Source organism: Oncorhynchus mykiss, chromosome 6 (assembly GCF_057628025.1).
Source record: "Oncorhynchus mykiss isolate SJ-2025 chromosome 6, ASM5762802v1, whole genome shotgun sequence".
Lineage (NCBI taxonomy): Eukaryota > Metazoa > Chordata > Actinopteri > Salmoniformes > Salmonidae > Oncorhynchus > Oncorhynchus mykiss.
In genome coordinates this window covers 5,817,501-5,841,059 of record NC_143027.1, presented here as the reverse complement: position 1 = coordinate 5,841,059, position 23,559 = coordinate 5,817,501, and the positions used below count along the sequence as shown (strand labels likewise).

The window sequence follows — 23,559 nt, the reverse complement described above, 5'->3', positions numbered from 1 at the left end:
CTTTCAAAGCACTTCATGGCTACCGGCATGAGTGCTACAGGGCGGTAATCATTTAGGCAGGTTACCTTCACATTCTTGGCCACAGGGACTATGGTGGTCTGCTTGAAACATGTAGGTGTTACAGACTCGGTCAGAGAGAAGTTGAAAATGTCCTTGAAGACACTTGCCGTCTGGCCCCGCAGCCTTGTGAATGTTGACCTGTTTAAAGGTCATGGTCACATCGGCTACATCGGCGTGATCAAACAGTCGTCCGGAACAGTTGGTGCTCTCATGCATGTTCAGTGTTGCTTGCCTCAAAGGGAGCATAAAAGGCATTTAGATAATCTGGTAAACTCATGTCACTGGGCAGCTCGCGGCTGGGTTTCCCTTTGTTGTCTGTAATAGTGTGCAAACCCTGCCACATCTGACTAGTGTCAGAGCCGGTGTAGTAGGATTCAATTTGAATCCTGTATTGACGCTTTGCCTGTTTGATGTTTCGTCTGAGGGCATAGCGGGATTTCTTATAAGCGTCCGGATTAGTGTCCTGCTCCTTGAAAGCAGCAGGTCTACCCTTTAGCTCGGTGGGGATGTTGCCTGTAATCCATGGCTTCTGGTTGGGATATGTACGTATGGTCACTGTGGGGATGACATCGTCGATGCACTCATAGATGAACCCTGTGACCGAGGTGGTAAACTCCTCAATGCCATTAGATGAATCCCGGAACATATTCCAGTCTGTGCTAGCAAAACAGTCCTGTAGCGTAGCATCCGCGTCATCTGACCACTTCCATATTGAGCAAGGTCACTGCTACTTTCTGCTTTAGTTTTAGCTTGAAAGCAGGAATCAGGAGGATCTAATTATGGTCAGATTTGACCAAATGGAAGGCGAGTGCACACAAGTCAATTGTATTAACTAAAAAGCAGGCATTAATTTGCCTTTTTAAGAACAAATGTGCAAACAATATATATCAGTTAACAACTACATGCAGCATCAAGAAAACGGATCTATAAATCAAAATGGCTGCTTGACTTGGACTATTACCATAACGGATGAAATGCTGCGCAAAACACATTCTTGTTGTGTGAATTCCTTTTCTGTTTCCTTCTTCAACGTGATAACATTGTGTACTCACGTGTTCATTGACGTGCGCTTTCTTGCATTGTTTAGGAGCCTTTCAGCCGAGCGTTTGGTTTCGCTCTCTTCTCTCCGAAAGAGGTGCACACAAACTTGCCTGTTTTTTTTACACTTGACAATAGAGTAATCATAGAGTCTCCTCTGGGGACAATAGAGTAATCATAGAGTCTCCTCTGGGGACAATAGAGTAATCATAGAGTCTCCTCTGGGGACAATAGAGTAATCATAGAGTCTCCTCTGGGGACAATAGAGTAATCATAGAGTCTCCTCTGGGGACAATAGAGTAATCATATAGTCTCCTCTGGGGGCAATAGAGTAATCATAGAGTCTCCTCTGGGGGCCAGCTGTCCAATGGATTTGATTTATTCCAGAGCTAGAACACCCGATTCAACTTGTAAACTAATCATCAAGCCTTTGACTAGGTGAATCAGGTGAGCGAGAACAGGGTTACAACAACATTGTGAAACGTCTGGGGTTTGAGAACCACTGATCTTGCCACAATTACCCATAATTCTCCACCTCCATGCTTCAGTCTTCTGACATGGGGCACCAGGTTTTTAACTTCAACGGGATTCATATGGCATGTGGAGATGTGGTTGACTGAGTAACATTTCAAAGGAATTTGCCTTCGTACTGCATCACAAGGCAGGGGTTCAAGTCCCACTTTCTGCTTGTCCCACTTTCACTCCTTCTCCTCCTGTTTCTAATCTGTCTAAATAAAGGATTGAAAAAAAATAAACGTTGGAATTCCTATTCAGACTTGAGATATATTGATTTAACATGGAGAGTGGCCATGTTTTATTGATTGAAGTCTTCAGTATTTACCTCAAGTCTGAATTGGGCCCCAATGTGCTCAGTGTAACCATGGTGATTCAGCACACTAGTTAAGACTGTAGGCTGGCTGAGTGGACTAGGGCAGTATTTTGACAAGGAGACCCGGTTTTCAAATCCACGTTGTCACACAAATACCACTTAATTCACGCTACCGATGCGATAATTTATATCACCCTAAACATTTTGATTGTAGCATAATTTATAATCTCAATAAAGCTGGCAACTGTAGTAATTAGTGCCATTGTATATCCTAGGAAAATAATTACATTCCACGTGTCCTCTAAAATGTGAACATATCTGAGCAAACTATGGAGAAATAAGAAATATGGCAGCTCTGTCTGTTAATCTCAGTACATTTCTGGATTTTTTGTTGTTGTTGTTGTTGTTGTGTTTTGATGTGGTCTTTTAAATATACTGAAACCCGAAAACGTTTTTTCACAACAAAATAAATGATAATCAGGGCCTCCCAAGTGGTTCAGCGGTCTAAGGCACTGCATTACAGTGCTAGAGGCGTCACTGCAGACCCTGGTTCAGAGGTCTAAGGCACTGCATTACAGTGCTAGAGGCGTCACTGCAGACCCTGGTTCAGAGGTCTAAGACACTGCATTACAGTGCCTGAGGCGTCACTACAGACCCTGGTGCAGCGGTCTAAGGCACTGCATTACAGTGCTAGAGGCGTCACTGCAGACCCTGGTTCAGAGGTCTAAGACACTGCATTACAGTGCTAGAGGCGTCACTGCAGACCCTGGTTCAGAGGTCTAAGGCACTGCAATACAGTGCTAGAGGCGTCACTACAGACCCGGGTTGTATCACAACCGGCCATGATCGGGAGTCCCATCGGGCGGCGCACAATTGGCTCAGTGTCGTCCTGGTTAGGGGAGGGTTTGGCCAGGGGGTGCTTTACTTGACTCACTGTGCTCATTGGCAGGCCGGGCAGCTGCAGGCTGACTTCGGTCGTCAGGTGAATGGTGTTTCCTCTGACACATTGGTGCGGGCGGGTGTTAAGAAGCAAGGTTTGGCGGGTCATGTTTTGGAGGACGCATGACTCCCTTCTCCTCCCGAGCCCATTGGGGAGTTGCTGCAATCAGACAAGATATATAAATAAATTATATTCAGATTGAAGAACCACTAATGGTGTTTCAGAATACTTCCATTCAGAATACTTCCATTCAGAGTACTTCAAAACTCTTACATTGTCTTTACTTTCAAACTGCCTTCAAACACCAGATCTCTGTTTAGGTGAATTACTTTTTATGTTTTCAGTACACAATGATGGTGTTTTGAATCTTTACATTTTAACAGTGTAGTAAAACCACATTACTATCCTTCTATTCAATTACCAGTCCATTTCATTGCTTAAGTACTGCACAGTAAAGTACTGTGCCTTGCCTTGTCCGAGCCAGACCGAGCCAAACCGAATGACAGGAGCCTGTCCCCTGTTCCTGTTGATGTGAGGCAGATTGATGTAAGTCAAGAGTCCTGGACAGGATGCTAGTCTATTGCAGGGCCTAAAGACCTGACAACCCCCCCCCCCCCCCCCCATACTCCCCGTAGTCGTCCCAGTACAGATGAGGATGTATGGATTACAGTACGGCAGCACTCTGACAGGTTTTTAATGTGATACAGGAAATGTCAGGAGTGTCACAGTGACAAGTCCAGCAGGTGGATTCACACACAGACAGTCAGCCACAGAGTTGAGGGGTGCTAGAAAATTATTCTGGATCTGGGCTGGGTTGTATTACATTGGAGACAGACAGACAGACAGACAGACAGACAGACAGACAGACAGACAGACAGACAGACAGACAGACGGCTAGACAGACGGCTAGACAGACGGCTAGACAGACGGCTAGACAGACGGCTAGACAGACGGCTAGACAGACGGCTAGACAGACAGACAGACAGACAGACAGACGGCTAGACAGACAGACGGCTAGACAGACAGACGGCTAGACAGACAGACAGACAGACAGACAGACAGACAGACAGACCAGACCAGACCAGACCAGACCAGACCAGACCAGACCAGACCAGACAGAGGGCTAGACAGTTACTGTCTGACAGGCATAGAGTCTGACACTGGGGTATAAACAGACGGTTCTGGACACACACACTACTAACCTACTGTACAGATGCCATATCTTAATTTGATCATCCTGGTTTTGCACTGCAGGAAATGCAAACGTGTAGCGTATTTAAGGTTTAAAAAGGCTTCTACATTTTCTAATTTCCACTTTAAAATATCAAACTTGATATTCTCTAACAAACAAATTGATCAACCCCTACAAAATGTCCATGAATTATAATCCACGTAACAATTCACATTTCCTATTGCTGCAGAATTATTTTCCTGCTGTAGCAAACTGGCTCAGATTAAGATCCTACGTCTGTATCATTACCCTGCTACCAAGAAGAGGAAAACTGCAGAGATGGTCCGTTCTCCTGGACACCAGACTTCACAGTATAAGGCTCTGAGGGGGCCGACGTGTCGGACGAAGGAGGGAAGAGTTTACAGTGCTGAACTAGCAGGATAATCTACAGATGTTTGGGGTTAGTAAGAGGGAAACAGAGGTCGTTTATACATTTAACTTTCCATTCCGTAAAATAACACTTCTATGCAGGACACTGATGGGAGCCGCTAAGTCGCTAAGTCGCTAAGCCGCTAAGTCGCTCAGAGGTCAAGTCCCACCACTATTGTCCTTCACCTGGGAAATAGCACCCGTGTTTTGAAAGGATCCAATTACAGTGGGGAGAACAAGTATTTGATACACTGCCCGATTTTGCAAACAAACAAAAAATAACGTTTTCACCTAGGCATTATGGGGTATTGTGATGTCATTAGTGGGTATTGTGATGTCATTATGGGGTATTGTGATGTCATTAGTGGGTATTGTGATGTCATTATGGGGTATTGCGTGTAGATTGCTGAGGACATTTTTTAAATATTTAATCCATTTTAGAATAAGGCTTTAACGTAGCAAAATGTGTAAAAAGTCAAGGGGTCTGAATCATTTCCAAAGGCACACTATTTATGACATCATACCAGACAGCAGCAGCAGTGGTAACATTAGCACAGCCACATCATAGCAGTAAAATATTTACATTAAACTCATTTAGCAGACACACTTATCCAGAGTGACTTATAGTTAGTGGCGTGCATTCATCTTAAGATACGCTGTAGCTCTATGTGGGACAACCACATATCGCGGTCATAGTAAGTACAGTTTTCCTCGATAAAGCAGCTATCGACAAGTCAGTACTCGTAGGGGGGAAAACCAAGTGTGGGTGTTAGTTCATGAAAAACAAGTGTGGGTGTTAGTTCATGAAAACCAAGTGTGGGTGTTAGTTCATGAAAAACAAGTGTGGGTGTTAGTTCATGAAAAACAAGTGTGGGTGTTAGTTCATGAAAAACAAGTGTGGGTGTTAGTTCATGAAAAACAAGGGTGGGTGTTAGTTCATGAAAAACAAGTGTGTATTTTTATTTATTTATATATGATCAGAATGGTCAAAACTCTGATCAGTATGGGATTGTACTTGAAGTTCACTACTGTTCTCTCCCTGGTTTGACCCTGCTGTAAAGTTCACCATTGTTCTCTCCCTGGTCTGACCCTGCTGTAAAGTTCACTACTGTTCTCTCGCTGGTTTGACCCTGCTGTAAAGTTCACTACTGTTCTATCGCTGGTTTGATCCTGCTGTAAAGTTCCCTACTGCTCTCTCCCTGGTTTGACCCTACTGTAAAGTTCACTACTGTTCTCTCCCTGGTTTGACCCTGCTGTAAAGTTCAGCACTGTTCTCTCCCTGGTTTGACTCTGCTGTAAAGGTCACTACTATTCTCTCCCTGGTTTGAACCTGCTGTAAAGTTCACTACTGTTCTCTCGCTGGTTTGACCCTGCTGTAAAGTTCACTACTGTTCTCTCACTGGTTTGAACCTGCTGTAAAGTTCACCATTGTTCTCTCCCTGGTTTGACCCTGCTGTAAAGTTCACCATTGTTCTCTCCCTGGTTTGACCCTGCTGTAAAGTTCACTACTGTTCTCTCGCTGGTTTGACCCTGCTGTAAAGTTCACTACTGTTCTCTCCCTGGTTTGACCCTGCTGTAAGGTTCACTACTGTTCTCTCGCTGGTTTGACCCTGCTGTAAAGTTCTCTACTGTTCTCTCCCTGGTTTGACCCTGCTGTAAAGTTCACCATTGTTCTCTCTCTGGTTTGACCCTGCTGTAAAGTTCACTACTGTTCTCTCGCTGGTTTGACCCTGCTGTAAAGTTCACTACTGTTCTCTCGCTGGTTTGACCCTGCTGTAAAGTTCCCTACTGTTCTCTCGCTGGTTTGGCCCTGCTGTAAAGTTCACTACTGTTCTCTCCCTGGTTTGGCCCTGCTGTAAAGTTCACCATTGTTCTCTCCCTGGTTTGACCCTGCTGTAAAGTTCAGTACTGTTCTCTCGCTGGTTTGAACCTGCTGTAAAGTTCAGTACTGTTCTCTCGCTGGTTTGACCCTGCTGTAAAGTTCACCACTGTTCTCTCCCTGGTTTGACCCTGCTGTAAAGTTCACTACTGTTCTCTCCCTGGTTTTAACCTGCTGTAAAGTTCACTACTGTTCTCTCGCTGGTTTGACCCTGCTGTAAAGTTCACCATTGTTCTCTCGCTGGTTTGACCCTGCTGTAAGGCTGCTGAATGTGTCCCTGTTTATCTCAGCTCAGAGACCAAACCTGTGTATGTCCAAAATGACACCCTCGTCCCTATATAGTGCACTACTTCTGACTAGAGGTCAAAACGAATGCACTACAGAGTGAATAGTGTGTCATTTGGAACACAGCCCTTCTCTCCATCTGTTGACTGCTGCCGGGGCCATTAGATGGACTGTTAATATTTAGCTGGACCAGGAGAGAGGAGAGGCACATCAGTTATGGCAGGGGAACCTGCTTTATGGGCTGAGGGGGCCGTCAGGCTGGCAGTCGCCCGATGATTTTTCATTTGTTGTCAAAAGTCTCTTGAATGATGGGAGAAAGACGTCTGTTGAATGAGTTATTTTTCACAGCTCAGATAGAAGTCGGTCTAACCTACTTTGGTTCTAACACAGGGCTTGTCCAATCCTGGTCCTGGAGAGTCGAAACCCTTCGGCTTTTCCTTCTATCCTTCTTATTGAGGACTAATTCAGACCTGAGACACCATTGAGTGTCTGCGGTAGATCGGACCTCACCACCAGTTGACTGATGTTGGAGGGCGTGTCTGAAGATCCCCTGGGGATTCTTCAAACATCTTTTCCAGTTGTGGGGTCAGGTGATCAAGATGTACCCGTGTTTTTGTAATGATTGATTGGTTGAACGGTTTGCCAAGTGGGGAGCACTGAAGAAAGCTTTGAACTCGTTGGTCGGGAGCTCTGGGTGGTTTGGGCGTGAGGTTGTCGTGGGTAACCCCACGGTCTGAAACACTCATCCTTACGCAGTTAATGAAACGTGTTGGGGTTCCGGTCGCTACAGGGCATGTTCTCATCAGGACAGAGAGAGCACCACTGTCTACTTTATGGCTCCCATGGCTCAGAAAGATAGACAGAGACAGAGACAGAGAGAGGGGGGAGGGGGGGGCAAGAGCGAGAGAGAGCGGGAGAAGAGAGAGGGGTAGAGAGAGAGGTGGAGAGAGGGGTAGAGAGAGAGAGAGAAAGAGAGAGAGAGAGAGAGCGAGAGAGAGAGAGAGAGAGAGAGAGAGAGAGAGAGAGAGAGAGATAGAGAGAGAGAGAGAGAGAGATGGAGAGGGAATCTGAAGTCACATGTCTACTGTTTGCTGATGATCTGGTGCTTCTATCCCCAACCAAGGAGGGCCTACAGCAGCAACTAGATCTTCTGCACAGATTCTGTCAGACCTGGGCCCTGACAGTACATCTCAGTAAGACAAAAAAAATCGAAAAAACGTCCAGTTGCCAGAACTACAAATACAAATTCCATCTAGACACTGTTGCACTAGAGCACGTAAAAACCTATACATCCATCTGCTTAAACATCAGTGCCACAGGCAGCAGGTAAACCACAGGCAGCAGGTAAATCACAGGCAGCAGGTAAATCACAGGCAGTGGCGATTTTAGCAGGTAAACCACAGGCAGCAGGTAAACCACAGGCAGCAGGTAAACCACAGGCAGCAGGTAAACCACATGCAGCAGGTAAACCACAGGCAGCAGGTAAACCACAGGTAGTGGCGATTTTAGCAGGTAAACCACAGGCAGCAGGTAAACCACAGGCAGCAGGTAAATCACAGGCAGCAGGTAAATCACAGGTAGTGGCGATTTTAGCAGGTAAACCACAGGCAGCAGGTAAACCACAGGCAGCAGGTAAACCACAGGCAGCAGGTAAATCACAGGCAGCAGGTAAACCACAGGTAGTGGCGATTTTAGCAGGTAAATCACAGGCAGCAGGTAAACCACAGGCAGCAGGTAAACCACAGGCAGCAGGTAAACCACAGGCAGCAGGTAAACCACAGGCAGCAGGTAAACCACAGGCAGCAGGTAAACCACAGGTAGTGGCGATTTTAGCAGATAAATCTTGGTGGGGCAAAAAAAATCATAATTTGGGATGCATGCCAACAAAGCCACAACACAACACTAAACAATACATGAATTGCACTATAACAGTGACAAACGGTGCACACAAACTGTTAGGTTTACATAACAGTTCACATAACAGTCCCAACACCTTACCACTGCTAAACCTGGCTATCAGCGGAGCCTAGTCTGGCAGTGAAACAGTTCATTCAGCCTCATTTACTGCCTTTAAAAAGAACATAGCTGATATGGCTGACTTACTTAAACAAATGTGGTTTCTACTGACAATGGGGATGTACAAACTATGGCACAAGGGGACAATGAGTGGACTACAGGATATCTGTAATTTAGATTAAGACAATGAGAGAGCTAGGATGGACGTAGTCAATATAACCTTTTGTTCAGCACTTTTGAAATGAACAGCGACAGAATTTTGAACATGGGCCATTCTTACAGTATTCTCCCTGCACACCAAGTCATAACTGCATATAAGCATATAAGCAGACAATGAAAGCTCACTTGAACAGGAAGGTGTAGCTGCGGTTTGGCATCAACAGTTGTCATCAAAGTCTGTCATTCTCTGGATTTATGGTGCTTTCAAGACAACTGGGAACTCGGGAAAAACAAGGCTGAATCATGATGTCAGTGATCTTCAGATTGTAGAAAGAGTTCCCAATTTACAATTCTGAGTTGGATGAAACTTCAAAACGTATTTTCGCAGTCGTAGCTCGTTTTTCCCGAGTTCCCAGTTGTCTTGAACTCACAGTTAGCCACTAATTCCTTCCAAACCACTCATTGTTTATTTTGCGATTTCTAACTTGTTGTGTCATGTTTATGTCCAATGGCCGATGAGCACCGATACGTTTTATCTATAATTTCTCTTCATTATTTCTCTTCATTTGACAAGAATTAAAAAGGATTTGCATGTATGATGTTGACATGATCGGTCCAACCAAAGCTACTGTAGATATAACGTGATTTGACGTAATTTTATCTGTGGCAATGCTAAAAATGTGGGGCTCAAAACCGGTGGGGTTCTGCCACTCACCAAACAAGAATTCCCAATATGGGAAAAACACCAAATTGAGACTCTGCATGCAGAATTCTGCAAAAATATCCTCAGTGTACAACGTTACACACTAAATAATGCATGCAGAGCAGAATTAGGCCGATACTCCCTAATTATAAAAGGAAAGAGCTGTTAAATTCTACAACCACCTAAAAGGAAGAGATTCCCAAACCTTCCATGAGAAAGCCATCACCTACAGAGAGATGAACCTGGAGAAGAGTCCCCAAAACAAGCTGGTCCGGGGACTCTGTTCACAAACACAAACAGACAGTGTAATGTTAACTGCTAATTGTTTTATATATGTTTATTTCAATTTGGTTTATTTTCCATTATGTTTCACATGCCAATAGAATCCTTAAATTTAATTAGAGAGAGAGAGAGACCCCACATGCTGGCCGGACCTCCAGGAGGATTGTCCTGTTAAATGTCAGTCAGGTTATGTCAAATGAAATTTTATTTGTCACGTGCGCCGAATACAACAGGTGTAGTAGACCTCACAGTGAAATTCTGAATGCAACAGGTGTAGTAGACCTTACAGTGAAATGCTGAATACAACAGGTGTATTAGACCTTACAGTGAAATGCTGAAAACAACAGGTGTAGTAGACCTCACAGTGAAATGCTGAATACAACAGGTGTAGTAGACCTCACAGTGAAATGCTGAATACAACAGGTGTAGTAGACCTCACAGTGAAATGCTGAATACAACAGGTGTAGTAGACCTTACAGTGAAATGCTGAATACAACAGGTGTAGTAGACCTTACAGTGAAATGCTGAATACAACAGGTGTAGTAGACCTTACAGTGAAATGCTGAATACAACAGGTGTAGTAGACCTTACAGTGAAATACTGAATACAACTGGTGTAGTAGACCTTACAGTGAAATGCTGAATACAACAGGTGTAGTAGACCTTCCAGGGAAATGCTGAATACAACAGGTGTAGTAGACCTTACAGTGAACGTTAGGTTATGTCAGTCAGCATGTCCAGTAAAACATTAAAGTCCATGTTATTGTGCAATAGTTTACCCTAAAGCTGTGACAGACTGCTTCATGAGAGACTGCTCTATGACAGACTGCTGTTTGACAGACTGCTCTGTGACAGACTGCTCTGTGACAGACTGCTGTTGGACAGACTGTTGTTTGACAGACTGCTCTGTGACAGACTGCTGTTTGACAGACTGCTGTTTGACAGACTGCTGTTGGACAGACTGCTGTTTGACAGACTGCTCTGAGACAGACTGCTCAGTGACAGACTGCTGTTGGACAGACTGTTGTTTGACAGACTGCTCTGTGACAGACTGCTGTTTGACAGACTGCTGTTTGACAGACTGCTGTTGGACAGACTGCTCTGTGACAGACTGCTGTTTGACAGACTGCAACTGTGACAGACTGCTGTTTGACAGACTGCAACTGTGACAGACTGCTATTTGACAGACTGCTCTGGGACAAACTGCTGTTTGACAGACTGCTGGTTGACACACTGCTCCGGGACAAACTGCTGTTTGACAGACTGCTGTTTGACAGACTGCTGGTTGACACACTGCTCCGGGACAAACTGCTGTTTGACAGACTGCTGTTTGACAGACTGCTGGTTGACAGAATGCTGGTTGACAGAATGCTGGTTGACAGGCTGTTGTTTGACAGACTGCTGTTTGACAGACTGCTGGTTGACAGAATGCTGTTTGACAAACTGCTGTTTGACAGGCTGCTGTTTGACAGACTGCTGGTTGACAGACTGCTCTGGGACAAACTGCTGTTTGACAGGCTGCTGTTTGACAGACTGCTGGTTGACAGACTGCTCTGGGACAAACTGCTGTTTGACAGGCTGTTGTTTGACAGGCTGCTGTTTGACAGACTGCTGGCTGACAGACTGCTCTGGGACAAACTGCTGTTTGACAGGCTGCTGTTTGACAGGCTGCTGTTTGACAGACTGCTGGTTGACAGACTGCTCTGGGACAAACTGCTGTTTGACAGGCTGCTGTTTGACAGGCTGCTGTTTGACAGGCTGCTGTGTGATAAGCTGCTGTGTGACAAACTCTATTACCGTATAAGCACCTTCCCTCTGCAATAAAAACCAAAAATACAAAAACAGCGTCCTCCATATTGCTCTGTCTCTTCTCTTCCGATGTCCTGCAGATTGGATGTCACATATCCAGACGTATTGCTTCCTTCGACCCAGAAAGAGAAGCGCTACATTCCTCACACATCAAGGAGCAGATGGCAGGACAGGGATGTGTGTGTGTGTGTGTGTGTGTGTGTGTGTGTGTGTGTGTGTGTGTGTGTGTGTGTGTGTGTGTGTGTGTGTGTGTGTGTGTATGTGACAGAACAGGGATATGTGTGTGTGTGTGTGTGTGTGATAGAACAGGGATATGTGTATGTGACAGAACAGGGAATGTGTGTGTATGTGATAGGACAGGGATATGTGTGTGTGTATGTGATAGAACAGGGATATGTGTGTTTGTGTGTGTGTGTGTGTGTGTATGTATGTAATAGGACAGGGATATGTGTGTGTGTGTGTGTGTATGTGACAGAACAGGGATATGTGTATGTGACAGAACAGGGATATGTGTGTGTATGTGATAGGACAGGGATATGTGTGTGTGTATGTGATAGAACAGGGATATGTGTGTTTGTGTGTGTGTGTGTGTGTGTGTGTGTGTGTGTGTATGTATGTAATAGGACAGGGATATGTGTGTGTGTGTGTGTGTATGTGACAGAACAGGGATATGTGTATGTGACAGAACAGGGATATGTGTGTGTGTGTGTGTGTGACAGAACAAGGATATGTGTGTGTGTGTGTGTGTGTGTGTGATAGAACAGGGATATGTGTGTATGTGTGTATGTGATAGAACAGGGATATGTGTGTGTATGTGATAGGACAGGGATATGTGTGTGTGTGTGTATGTGACAGAACAGGGATATGTGTGTGTATGTGATAGGACAGGGATATGTGTGTGTGTATGTGATAGAACAGGGATATGTGTGTTTGTGTGTGTGTATGTGATAGGACAGGGATATGTGTGTGTGTGTGTATGTGACAGAACAGGGATATGTGTGTATGTGTGTATGTGATAGAACAGGGATATGTGTGTGTATGTGATAGAACAGGGATATGTGTGTGTGTATGTGACAGAACAGGGATATGTGTGTGTGTGTGTATGTGATAGAACAGGGATATGTGTGTGTGTGTGTGATAGAACAGGGATATGTGTGTGTGTGTGATAGAACAGGGATATGTGTGTGTGTGTGTGTGATAGAACAGGGATATGTGTGTGTGTGTGTGTGATAGAACAGGGATATCCCGTCAGACACTTGGTGGCGTTTGTACGTTTTGGGACTATTCTATTTGTTCCAGTTTAGTCAAGCACATTTGAACCCAGGTCTGATTTTGTTCCACCATCTATCAGGGACACCATTAATCAGGGACACCATCTATCAGGGACACCATCTATCAGGGGACACCATTAATCAGGGACACCATCTATCAGGGGACACCATTAATCAGGGACACCATCTATCAGGGGACACCATTAATCAGGGACACCATATATCAGGGATACCATTAATCAGGGACACCATCTATCAGGGGACACCATTAATCAGGGACACCATCTATCAGGGGACACCATTAATCAGGGACACCATCTATCAGGGGACACCATTAATCAGGGACACCATATATCAGGGACACCATTAATCAGGGACACCATCTATCAGGGGACACCATTAATCAGGGACATCATCTATCAGGGGACACCATTAATCAGGAAACCGTTAATCAGGGACACCGTTAATCAGGGACACCGTTAATCAGGGACAACGTTAATCAGGGACACTGTTAATCAGGTACACCATTTATCAGGGACACCATTTATCAGGGATGCCATTTATCAGGGATGCCATTCATCTGTATACCATTTATCAGGGACACCATTTATCAGGGACACTGCTAATCAGGGACACCATTTATCAGGGACACCATTTATCAGGGACACCATTTATCAGGGACACTGTTTATCAGGGACATTGTTTATCAGGGACATCATTTATCAGGACCCCATTTATCAGGGACACTGTTTATCAGGGACACCATTAATCAGGACACCATTTACTTTACCACACACTTAGACTGAGGGGAGAGGGTGTCTGGTAGACTGGTTAGTGTCTGGTAGACTGATTAGTGTCTGGTAGACTGGTTAGTGTCTGGTAGACTGGTTAGTGTCTGGTAGACTGCGGGGTAAGGGTGTCTGGTAGACTGGTTAGTGTCTGGTAGACTGGTTAGTGTCTGGTAGACTGCGGGGTGAGGGTGTCTGGTAGACTGGTTAGTGTCTGGTAGACTGGTTAGTGTCTGGTAGACTGCGGGGTGAGGGTGTCTGGTAGACTGGTTAGTGTCTGGTAGACTGGTTAGTGTCTGGTAGACTGCGGGGTGAGGGTGTCTGGTAGACTGGTTAATGTCTGGTAGACTGCGGGGTGAGGGTGTCTGGTAGACTGGTTAGTGTCTGGTAGACTGGTTAGTGTCTGGTAGACTGCGGGGTGAGGGTGTCTGGTAGACTGGTTAGTGGCTGGTAGACTGCGGGGTGAGGGTGTCTGGTAGACTGGTTAGTGTCTGGTAGACTGGTTAGTGTCTGGTAGACTGCGGGGTGAGGGTGTCTGGTAGACTGGTTAGTGTCTGGTAGACTGGTTAGTGTCTGGTAGACTGCGGGGTGAGGGTGTCTGGTAGACTGGTTAGTGTCTGGTAGACTGGTTAGTGTCTGGTAGACTGCGGGGTGAGGGTGTCTGGTAGACTGGTTAGTGTCTGGTAGACTGGTTAGTGTCTGGTAGACTGGTTAGTGTCTGGTAGACTGGTTAGTGTCTGGTATACTGGTTAGTGTCTTGTAGACTGGTTAGTGTCTGGTAGACTGGTTAGTGTCTGGTAGACTGCGGGGTAAGGGTGTCTGGTAGACTGGTTAGTGTCTGGTATACTGGTTAGTGTCTGGTAGACTGGTTAGTGTCTGGTAGACTGGTTAGTGTCTGGTAGACTGGTTAGTGTCTGATAGACTGCGGGGTGAGGATGTCTGGTAGACTGGTTAGTGTCTGGTAGACTGCGGGGTGAGGGTGTCTGGTAGACTGGTTAGTGTCTGGTAGACTGGTTAGTGTCTGGTAGACTGCGGGGTAAGGGTGTCTGGTAGACTGGTTAGTGTCTGGTAGACTGGTTAGTGTCTGGTATACTGGTTAGTGTCTGGTAGACTGGTTAGTGTCTGGTAGACTGGTTAGTGTCTGGTATACTGGTTAGTGTCTGGTAGACTGGTTAGTGTCTGGTAGACTGCGGGGTAAGGGTGTCTGGTAGACTGGTTAGTGTCTGGTAGACTGGTTAGTGTCTGGTATACTGGTTAGTGTCTGGTAGACTGGTTAGTGTCTGGTAGACTGGTTACATGTAAAAGGGTTCCTCGGCCTCTTTAGTTTCAAACAACATTTATCTGTACTATCTCAGGACTTTTATGGCTGTCGATAATACACAGACCAGAGTGAGTGTGACAAAGAGAACAAAGAAGTGTCTGACAGCACGTGTGTACGGTACATTAGTAGCCTGTTTCAATCACTGTTGCATGCAAATAGAAAAAACCCACAAGAGGGCCAAAGGAAAGATTGGCATTGTTTTATATTGTGACGTACGATCCAAATGGGCCGTATAATTCAACCCAAGATCTGCTGTTTATTTAACTAACTGCTACTGTATGTGTTTATGAACAGTCTCGCTTGGAATAGTGGCTTTTACACAGGAAATGACTCAAATATGACTTTCCCTTTTCTGTTGGAACTTGAAGTCGGGAACGTTTGTTATTTGTGTCCGCAGAACAACACCTTGTGGAGACCAGACTCCTGTCAGGAGTGTCAATGCTTCAGTGACATCACCGTCTGTCAACTTGCTACCTGCCTCAACCCACACTGTGACTACCAGAGGGTAAGATAACAGAGGGAGGGAGGGAGGGAGAGAGGGAGCGAGGGTGGGAGGGAAGGATAGATGAATGAATGAGGGAGGGAGGGAGGGAGGGAGGGAGGGAGGGAGGGAGGATGTTGGGAGGGAGGGAGGGAGGGAGGGAGGGAGGGAGGGAGGGAGGGAGGGAGGGAGGGAGGGAGGGAGGGAGAGAGGGAGGGAGAGAGGGAGGGAGGGAGGGAGGGAGGGAGGGAGGGAGGGAGGGAGGGGGGAGGGAGGGAGGGATGAGGGACGAATCGATGGTTGGAGGGATGGATGACTGACGGAATGAACTAATAAATGAATTAAGTAATAATTAACAAAGGAATTAAGTAATTAATTAATAAAGGAATTAAGTAATTAATTAAACAATTAATTAAGTAATTAATTAACAAAGGAATTAAGTAATTAATTAACAAAGGAATTACGTAATTAATTAATAATGGAATTAAGTAATTCATTAACTAAGGAATTGAGTAATTAATTAACATAGGAATTACGTAATTAATTAACAAAGGAATTAAGTAATTAATTAATAAAGGAATTAAGTAAGTAATTAATTAAAAAAGTAATTAAGTAATTAATTCACAAAGGAATTAAGTAATTAATTCACAAAGGAATTAATTAACAAATTAATTCCCCTCTCCTCCTTCCTCCCCCCTCCTTCTTCCCCTTTCAGTTATCTTGTTCTGATGAAGTAATCGAGACATCAAGACATCAACACTGTTAGGGTATCCCATCCAACCAACCTCCCCTCTCCCCTGAGCCATCCCATCCAAACCCCATCTAAACTAAGCCATCCCATCCAACCCCCCCTCTCCCCTGAGCCATCCCTTCTTCTCTTCCCTGAGACCACTATCAATGCCTAATGAATTCTGCTCCACTGACAGGCAGTCTAATACTAATTACTAATCTAATACTAATTACTAATCTCCTCCCCTCCATCAAGTCCAACAAACCATATCTCCTCCTCTCTCCGCTCCTCTCCTCCTTTCTCCTCTCCTCCATCAAGCCCAACAAACCCTATCTCCTCCTCTCTCCGCTCCTCTCCTCCTTTCTCCTCCCCTCCATCAAGCCCAACAAACCCTATCTCCTCCTCTCTCCGCACCTCTCCTCCTTTCTCCTCTCCTCCATCAAGTCCAACAAACCATATCTCCTCCTCTCTCCGCTCCTCTCCTCCTTTCTCCTCTCCTCCATCAAGCCCAACAAACCCTATATCCACCTCTCTCTGCTCCTCTCCTCCTTTCTCCTCTCCTCCATCAAGCCCAACAAACCATATCTCCTCCTCTCTCCGCTCCTCTCCTCCTTTCTCCTCTCCTCCATCAAGCCCAACAAGCCCTATCTCCTCCTCTCTCCTCTCCTTCGAGCATCCCATTGGTTCATGCAGGTGCCGGAATGCCCACATGCATGAAGGCTCCCGGAATTGCGTGCTGCAGTTGCATACTATTACCTCATTCTCCTCGCTCCTCTCCTCCTCCTCTCTCCTCTCTTCCTCCTCTCTCCTCTCCTCCTCTCCTCTTTTCTCTCTCCACCTCTCTCCTCTCCTCCTCTCTCCTCCTCTCTCCTCTCTTCCTCCCCTCTCCTATCTTCCTCTTCTCCTATCTCCTCTCCTCCTCCTCTCTCCTCTCCTCCTCTCTCCTCTCTTTCTCCTCTCTCCTCGCCTCCCTCTCCTCCTCCTCTTCTCTTTCCTCTCTTCCTCCTCTCTCCTCTCTTCCTCCTCGCTCATCTCCTCCTCCTATCTTCCTCTTCTCCTCCTCTCTCCTCCTCCTTACTCCTCCCCCTCTCCTCTCTTCCTCTTCTCCTCCTCCTCTCCTCTCTTCCTCTTCTCCTCCTCCTCTCTTCTCTCCTCATCCTCTCCTCTCTTCCTCTTCTCCTCCTCTCTCCTCTCCTCCTCCTCTCCTCTCTTCCTCTTCTCCACCTCCTCTCGTCCTCTCCTCTCTTCCTCTTCTCCTCCTCTCCCCTCCTCCTCCTCCTCCTCACTCCTCCTCCTCTCCTCTCTTCCTCTTCTCCTCCTCTCTCCTCTCCTCCTCCTCTCCTCTCTTCCTCTTCTCCTCCTCTTCTCATCCTCTCTCCTCCTCCTCTCTCCTCTCCTCCGCCTCTCTCATCTCCTCCTCCTCTCTCCTCTCTTTCTCCTCTCTCCTCGCCTCCCTCTCCTCCTCCTCTTCTCTTTCCTCTCTTCCTCCTCTCTCCTCTCTTCCTCCTCGCTCATCTCCTCCTCCTCTTTTCCTCTTCTCCTCCTCTCTCCTCCTCCTCACTCCTCCCCCTCTCCTCTCTTCCTTTTCTCCTCCTCCTCTCCTCTCTTCCTCTTCTCCTCCTCCTCTCTCCTCTCCTCATCCTCTCCTCTCTTCCTCTTCTCCTCCTCTCTCCTCTCCACCTCCTCTCTTCCTCTTCTCCTCCTCTCTCCTCCTCCTCCTCCTCACTCCTCCTCCTCTCCTCTCTTCCTCTTCTCCTCCTCTCTCCTCTCCTCCTCCTCTCCTCTCTTCCTCTTCTCCTCCTCTCTCCTCCTCCTCTCTCCTCTCCTCCCCCTCTCCTCTCTTCCTCTCCTCCTCCTCTCTCCTCTCCTCCCCCTCTCTTCTCCTCCTCTTCTCCTCCTCTCTCCTCCTCCTCTCTCCTCTCCTCCTCCTCTCCTCTCTCCCTGTTCTCCTCCTCTCTCCTCCTCCTCTCTCCTCTCCTCCACCTCTCTTTTCTCCTCCTTCAGGCCCACCAATCCATGTCTTCTAACAGGTCTCCTCCACAGTTCTTAATAAATATTTTAGTTTCTGAACATTAAACATGTTCCTTATGTCATTCATTTAACAGAGATAACCATTACTTATCCCTCCCTCTCTGTCTCTTTGATCTATTCCCTGTAAATAAATATACATTTTTCACTGGAGGGTTGGAATAAGAAAATAGTAAAGATTTTATCATTTATTTAACTAGGATAGTCAGTTAAGATCACATTCTTATTTACAAAGATGGCTTACCGGAGAACGGCGGGTTAACTGCCATGTTCAGGGGAAGAACAACAGATTTGACCATGTCAGTTCCGGGATTCGAACCAGCAACCTTTTGGTTACGAGTCCAATGCTTTAACCATTTGGCTACCTAGATGGTATGGACAGTTTTTTCTGTATGGATGGTGTATATGGTATAGATGGTATAGATGGTATAGATGTTATAGATGGTATAGATGTTATAGATGGTGTATACGGTATAGATGGTATAGATGGTATAGATGGTATAGATGTTATAGATGGTATAGATGTTATAGATGGTGTATACGGTATAGATGTATAGATGGTATAGATGGTATAGATGTTATAGATGGTATAGATGTTATAGATGGTGTATACGGTATAGATGGTATAGATGGTGTAGATGGTGTAGATGGTATAGATGTATAGATGGTGTAGATGGTATAGATGGTATAGATGGTATAGATGGTGTAGATGGTGTAGATGGTATAGATGTATAGATGGTGTAGATGGTATAGATGTATAGATGGTGTAGACGGTATAGATGGTATAGATGGTATAGATGTATAGATGGTGTAGATGGTATAGATGGTATAGATGGTATAGATGGTGTAGATGGTATAGATGGTATAGATGTTATAGATGGTATAGATGGTGTATACGGTATAGATGGTATAGATGTTATAGATGGTATAGATGTTATAGATGGTATAGATGTTATAGATGGTGTAGATGGTATAGATGGTATAGATGTTATAGATGGTATAGATGGTATAGATGGTATAGATGTATAGATGGTGTAGATGGTATAGATGGTATAGATGGTGTAGATGGTATAGATGGTATAGATGTTATAGATGGTATAGATGGTATAGATGGTATAGATGTATAGATGGTATAGATGGTATAGATGTATAGATGTTATATATGGTATAGATGGTTTAGATGGTATAGATGGTATAGATGGTGTAGATGGTATAGATGTTATAGATGGTATAGATGGTATAGATGGTATAGATGTATAGATGGTTTAGATGGTATAGATCAGGGGTGTCAAACTCAAATACCCAGTGGGCCAAAATGTAAAACCTGAACAAAGTCACGGGCCAACATTGAACAAATTAACCTTTTAATATGGACCCAAACAAGTTTTGCTTTAACATTGAATATGGAACAAGCATCGCTTATTACCATACAATATATAATTTAATAGTGGAGACATGCAAAATCGAATTTCAAATGAAAAAACACATCAATGGCATTCATTTATTAAATAAATAAATTTTAAATAAAAATGGTATGCCTCTTTTCTATTTGCAGCCTTCTGATTTAAATACCAAAATAAACTTTTTCCACTGGCTAATAATTTTACAAATAAAATGATAATAAATCAATCAACCATTCAAGCCCATGCCTTGTAGCAAGAAAAAGTGCATAAAGAAAACGTTAATTATTGCACACTGGTCTAATCTGATGTGCCCAAGCCAGATACCTGGCATCTCTTCTTGGATGCTAGTTCATCAATGTCTGGGCTCAAGCTCTGAGCTGAAGAAATCCTCAGTATCGAGCGAAGATGTTCATCAGTCAGACGTCTCCTGTGAGTTGTTTTGGTCATCTTCATCGAGGAGAAAAGTTGCTCGCATAGATAAGTGCTGCCGAACATGGAGAGCATCTGAGCAGCTTGGGTGCGGAGCTGAGGCAGTGTGTCAGGGATGAACCGTGGAAACTGTGCGGCGCCCACAGCATCATACTTTGACTTCAGCGTGTCGTTGCACTGGAGTTCAATCAGCTCCATTTGGATGTTGGTTGGTGCATTTTCCACATCAACTGCGAAGGGATTACTAAGCAGTTCAAACTTGCATTTCTGGGCATCGAAGTTGGCAAATCGCCGGCTAAACTCAGCGGCGAGAACACTGAGTTTTTCAGCAAACTGTGCGCATGGGAACACAGCGGTAGAGATCTGCGCTTTTATGGATTGGCAGCAGGGAAAATGGCAAGGGTTTCCTTGCAGCATCTGATTCTCCCACAGGCACAGTTTAGTTTTGAAGGCCCTCACTGCAGCGTACATGTCTGTGATGATGCGCCCCCGCCCCTGAAGCTGCAGGTTCAGCGCATCGAGATGGCTCGAGATGTCACAGAGAAAGGCCAGCTCACACAGGAACTTTTGCTCCTGGAGCTCTGCTGTATCCTTCCCTTTGGTTTCCAGGAATTGACATATTTCCTCACGCAGCTCGAAACATCTGTTAAGTACTTTTCCTCTGCTTAGCCATCTCACCTCTGTGTGATACGGCACGTCTGCGTATTCCGAACCACACTCCTCCAGAAAAGATTTAAACTGGCGGTGATTTAGACCTTTGGCTCTTATAAAGTTAACTACCTGTGTTACTGTGGTCATAACATGTTCCACCTTTAGGGCTTTGGCACACAGTGCTTCCTGATGTATGATGCAGTGGTAAACAGTTAGCTCACCTGCACAGTTCTCTTCCCGCATCTTCTCCCGAACCATGCCCACCAGTCCACTCTTTTTACCGCACATCGCTGGCGCACCATCTGTCGTTAATCCAACGGTAGCTTTATTTCAGTTACACATTTGGAAACCTCCTCAAAGATTTCCTTTCCTGTGGTTGTGCCATGCATTGATTTGAATCCTAATAGCTCCTCCGTAACACACAGATTTGAGTCCACTCCACGGATGAAGACTGACAGCTGAGCAGTATCAGATGCGTCGCAGCTCTCATCCACAGCGAGGGAGAACGCAACAAAATCTTTTCCCTTTTCCATCAGCTGGTCACACAGATTGGTGGCAAGATCACATGTGCGATCAGCTACTGTGTTCCTGCTCAGGCTCACGTTTGAAAATGCTTGTTTTTTGGGCATACGAGGTCACAAACCTTCATCATGCACTTTTTCATGAACTCTCCCTCATTAAAGGGCCAGGGCTGATTTTGCGATCTCTGCTGCCACTATATAACTAGCCTTTACAGCAGCCTCGCTTTGTGATGTGGCTTTTTTTTAAATATTCTGTTGTGAAACCAAACTTCTTTTCATCTCCTCTACTTTCTGGCTCCTTTGAGTCATGTCCAGGTCCTTGTATTTGTCATGGTGTTTCGTTTCATAGTGTCGTCTAATGTTGTACTCCTTACTTACAGCCACGTTGACTCCACAAACAAGACAAACAGGTTTGTCTTTTACATATGTAAACAGATATTCTGCCTCCCACTTGTCCAGAAAGCTCCTGTTTTCTGCCTTTCTTTTCGCCATTTTTGGGAAGGGTTAGCTCGCTGACAGTTGTAGCGTCTATGTTGCTATGACTACTGTCACAGAGGAGAGAGCGTTTCTGGGTCCTGTCCTGATTGGTGCGCGAAAACAGCAGAGCATTATGGGATTCGTAGTATTAGTGGTGAATGCGCTGTATAATACCGGCGGGCCAGCTCTAGTAGTAATTTGGTATTGTCTCGCGGGCCAAATATAATTACCCCGCGGGCCAAATTTGGCCCACGGGCCAGAGTTTGACACCCATGGTATAGATGGTTTAGATGGTGTATATGGTATAGATGGTATAGATGGTATAGATGGTGTAGATGTTATAGATGGTATAGATGGTGTAGATGGTATAGATGGTATAGATGTTATAGATGGTGTAGATGGTATACATGGTATATTTGGTTTAGATGGTGTATATGGTATAGATGGTATAGATGGTGTAGATGGTATAGATGGTGTAGATGGTGTAGATGGTATAGATGGTATAGATGGTGTAGATGGTATAGATTGTATAGATGTATAGATGTTATAGATGGTATAGATGGTATAGATTGTGTAGATGGTATAGATGGTATAGATGGTATAGATGTATAGATGTTATAGATGGTATAGATGGTATAGATGGTATAGATTGTGTAGATGGTATAGATGGTATAGATGGTATAGATGTATAGATGTTATAGATGGTATAGATGGTATAGATGGTATAGATGGTGTAGATGTATAGATGGTATAGATGGTATAGATGGTATAGATGGTATATTTGGTTTAGATTGTGTATATGGTATATTTGGTATAGATTGTATATACAGTAGGGAGAACAAGTATTTGATACACTGCCGATTTTGCAGGTTTTCCTACTTACAAAGTAGGTGGATGGATGGATGGTGTGGATGGATGGATGGATGGTGTGGATGGATGGATGGTGTGGATGGATGGATGGATGGATGGTGTGGATGGATGGATGGTGTGGATGGATGGATGGATGGTGTGGATGGATGGATGGATGGATGGTGTGGATGGATGGATGGATGGATGGTGTGGATGGATGGTGTGGATGGATGGTGTGGATGGATGGTGTGGATGGATGGATGGATGGATGGTGTGGATGGATGGTGTGGATGGATGGATGGTGTGGATGGATGGATGGTGTGGATGGATGGATGGATGGTGTGGATGGATGGATGGATGGATGGTGTGGATGGATGGATGGTGTGGATGGATGGTGTGGATGGATGGATGGATGGTGTGGATGGATGGTGTGGATGGATGGTGTGGATGGTGTGGATGGATGGATGGATGGTGTTGATGGATGGTGTGGATGGATGGTGTGGATGGATGGATGGTGTGGATGGATGGTGTGGATGGATGATGTGCATGGATGGTGTGGATGGATGGTGTGGATGGATGGATGGATGGATGGATGATGTGCATGGATGGTGTGGATGGATGGTGTGGATGCATGGTGTGGATGGATGGTGTGGATGGATGGTGTGGATGGATGGATGGATGGATGGATGGTGTGGATGCATGGTGTGGATGGATGGTGTGGATGCATGGTGTGGATGGATGGTGTGGATGGATGGATGGATGGTGTGGATGGATGGTGTGGATGGATGGTGTGGATGTAGATGGGAGAGCAGTATACTCTACATACTGTTTACATTCTGGCCTTTCTCTAAGCACACCCAGCGTTACATCAGACATGTGAGTCATTTAGCAGACGATTTATCCAGGGCGATTTATCTGAGGCAGTCATCTCAATACACTGTAGCTGCTGTAGGTAAGAAACCACATATCTCAGTCATAGTAAGTACAACTTCGTCCAGTAAAGCAGCAAAG

General features: G+C 45.2%; 1 protein-coding gene across 1 annotated transcript in view; it reads left to right on the top strand.

The window, feature by feature from the left end:
- The first annotated feature begins 15,020 nt into the window (after positions 1-15,020).
- The window catches only part of LOC110525177 (extracellular matrix organizing protein FRAS1), a 202,919-nt gene continuing 194,380 nt past the window's right edge, over positions 15,021-23,559 (top strand). Inside the window, exons 1-2 of the mRNA XM_090239234.1 lie at positions 15,021-15,047; positions 15,377-15,484. Coding sequence (XP_090095360.1) covers positions 15,021-15,047; positions 15,377-15,484 — 135 coding nt within the window. The remainder of the gene's footprint in view (positions 15,048-15,376; positions 15,485-23,559) is intronic.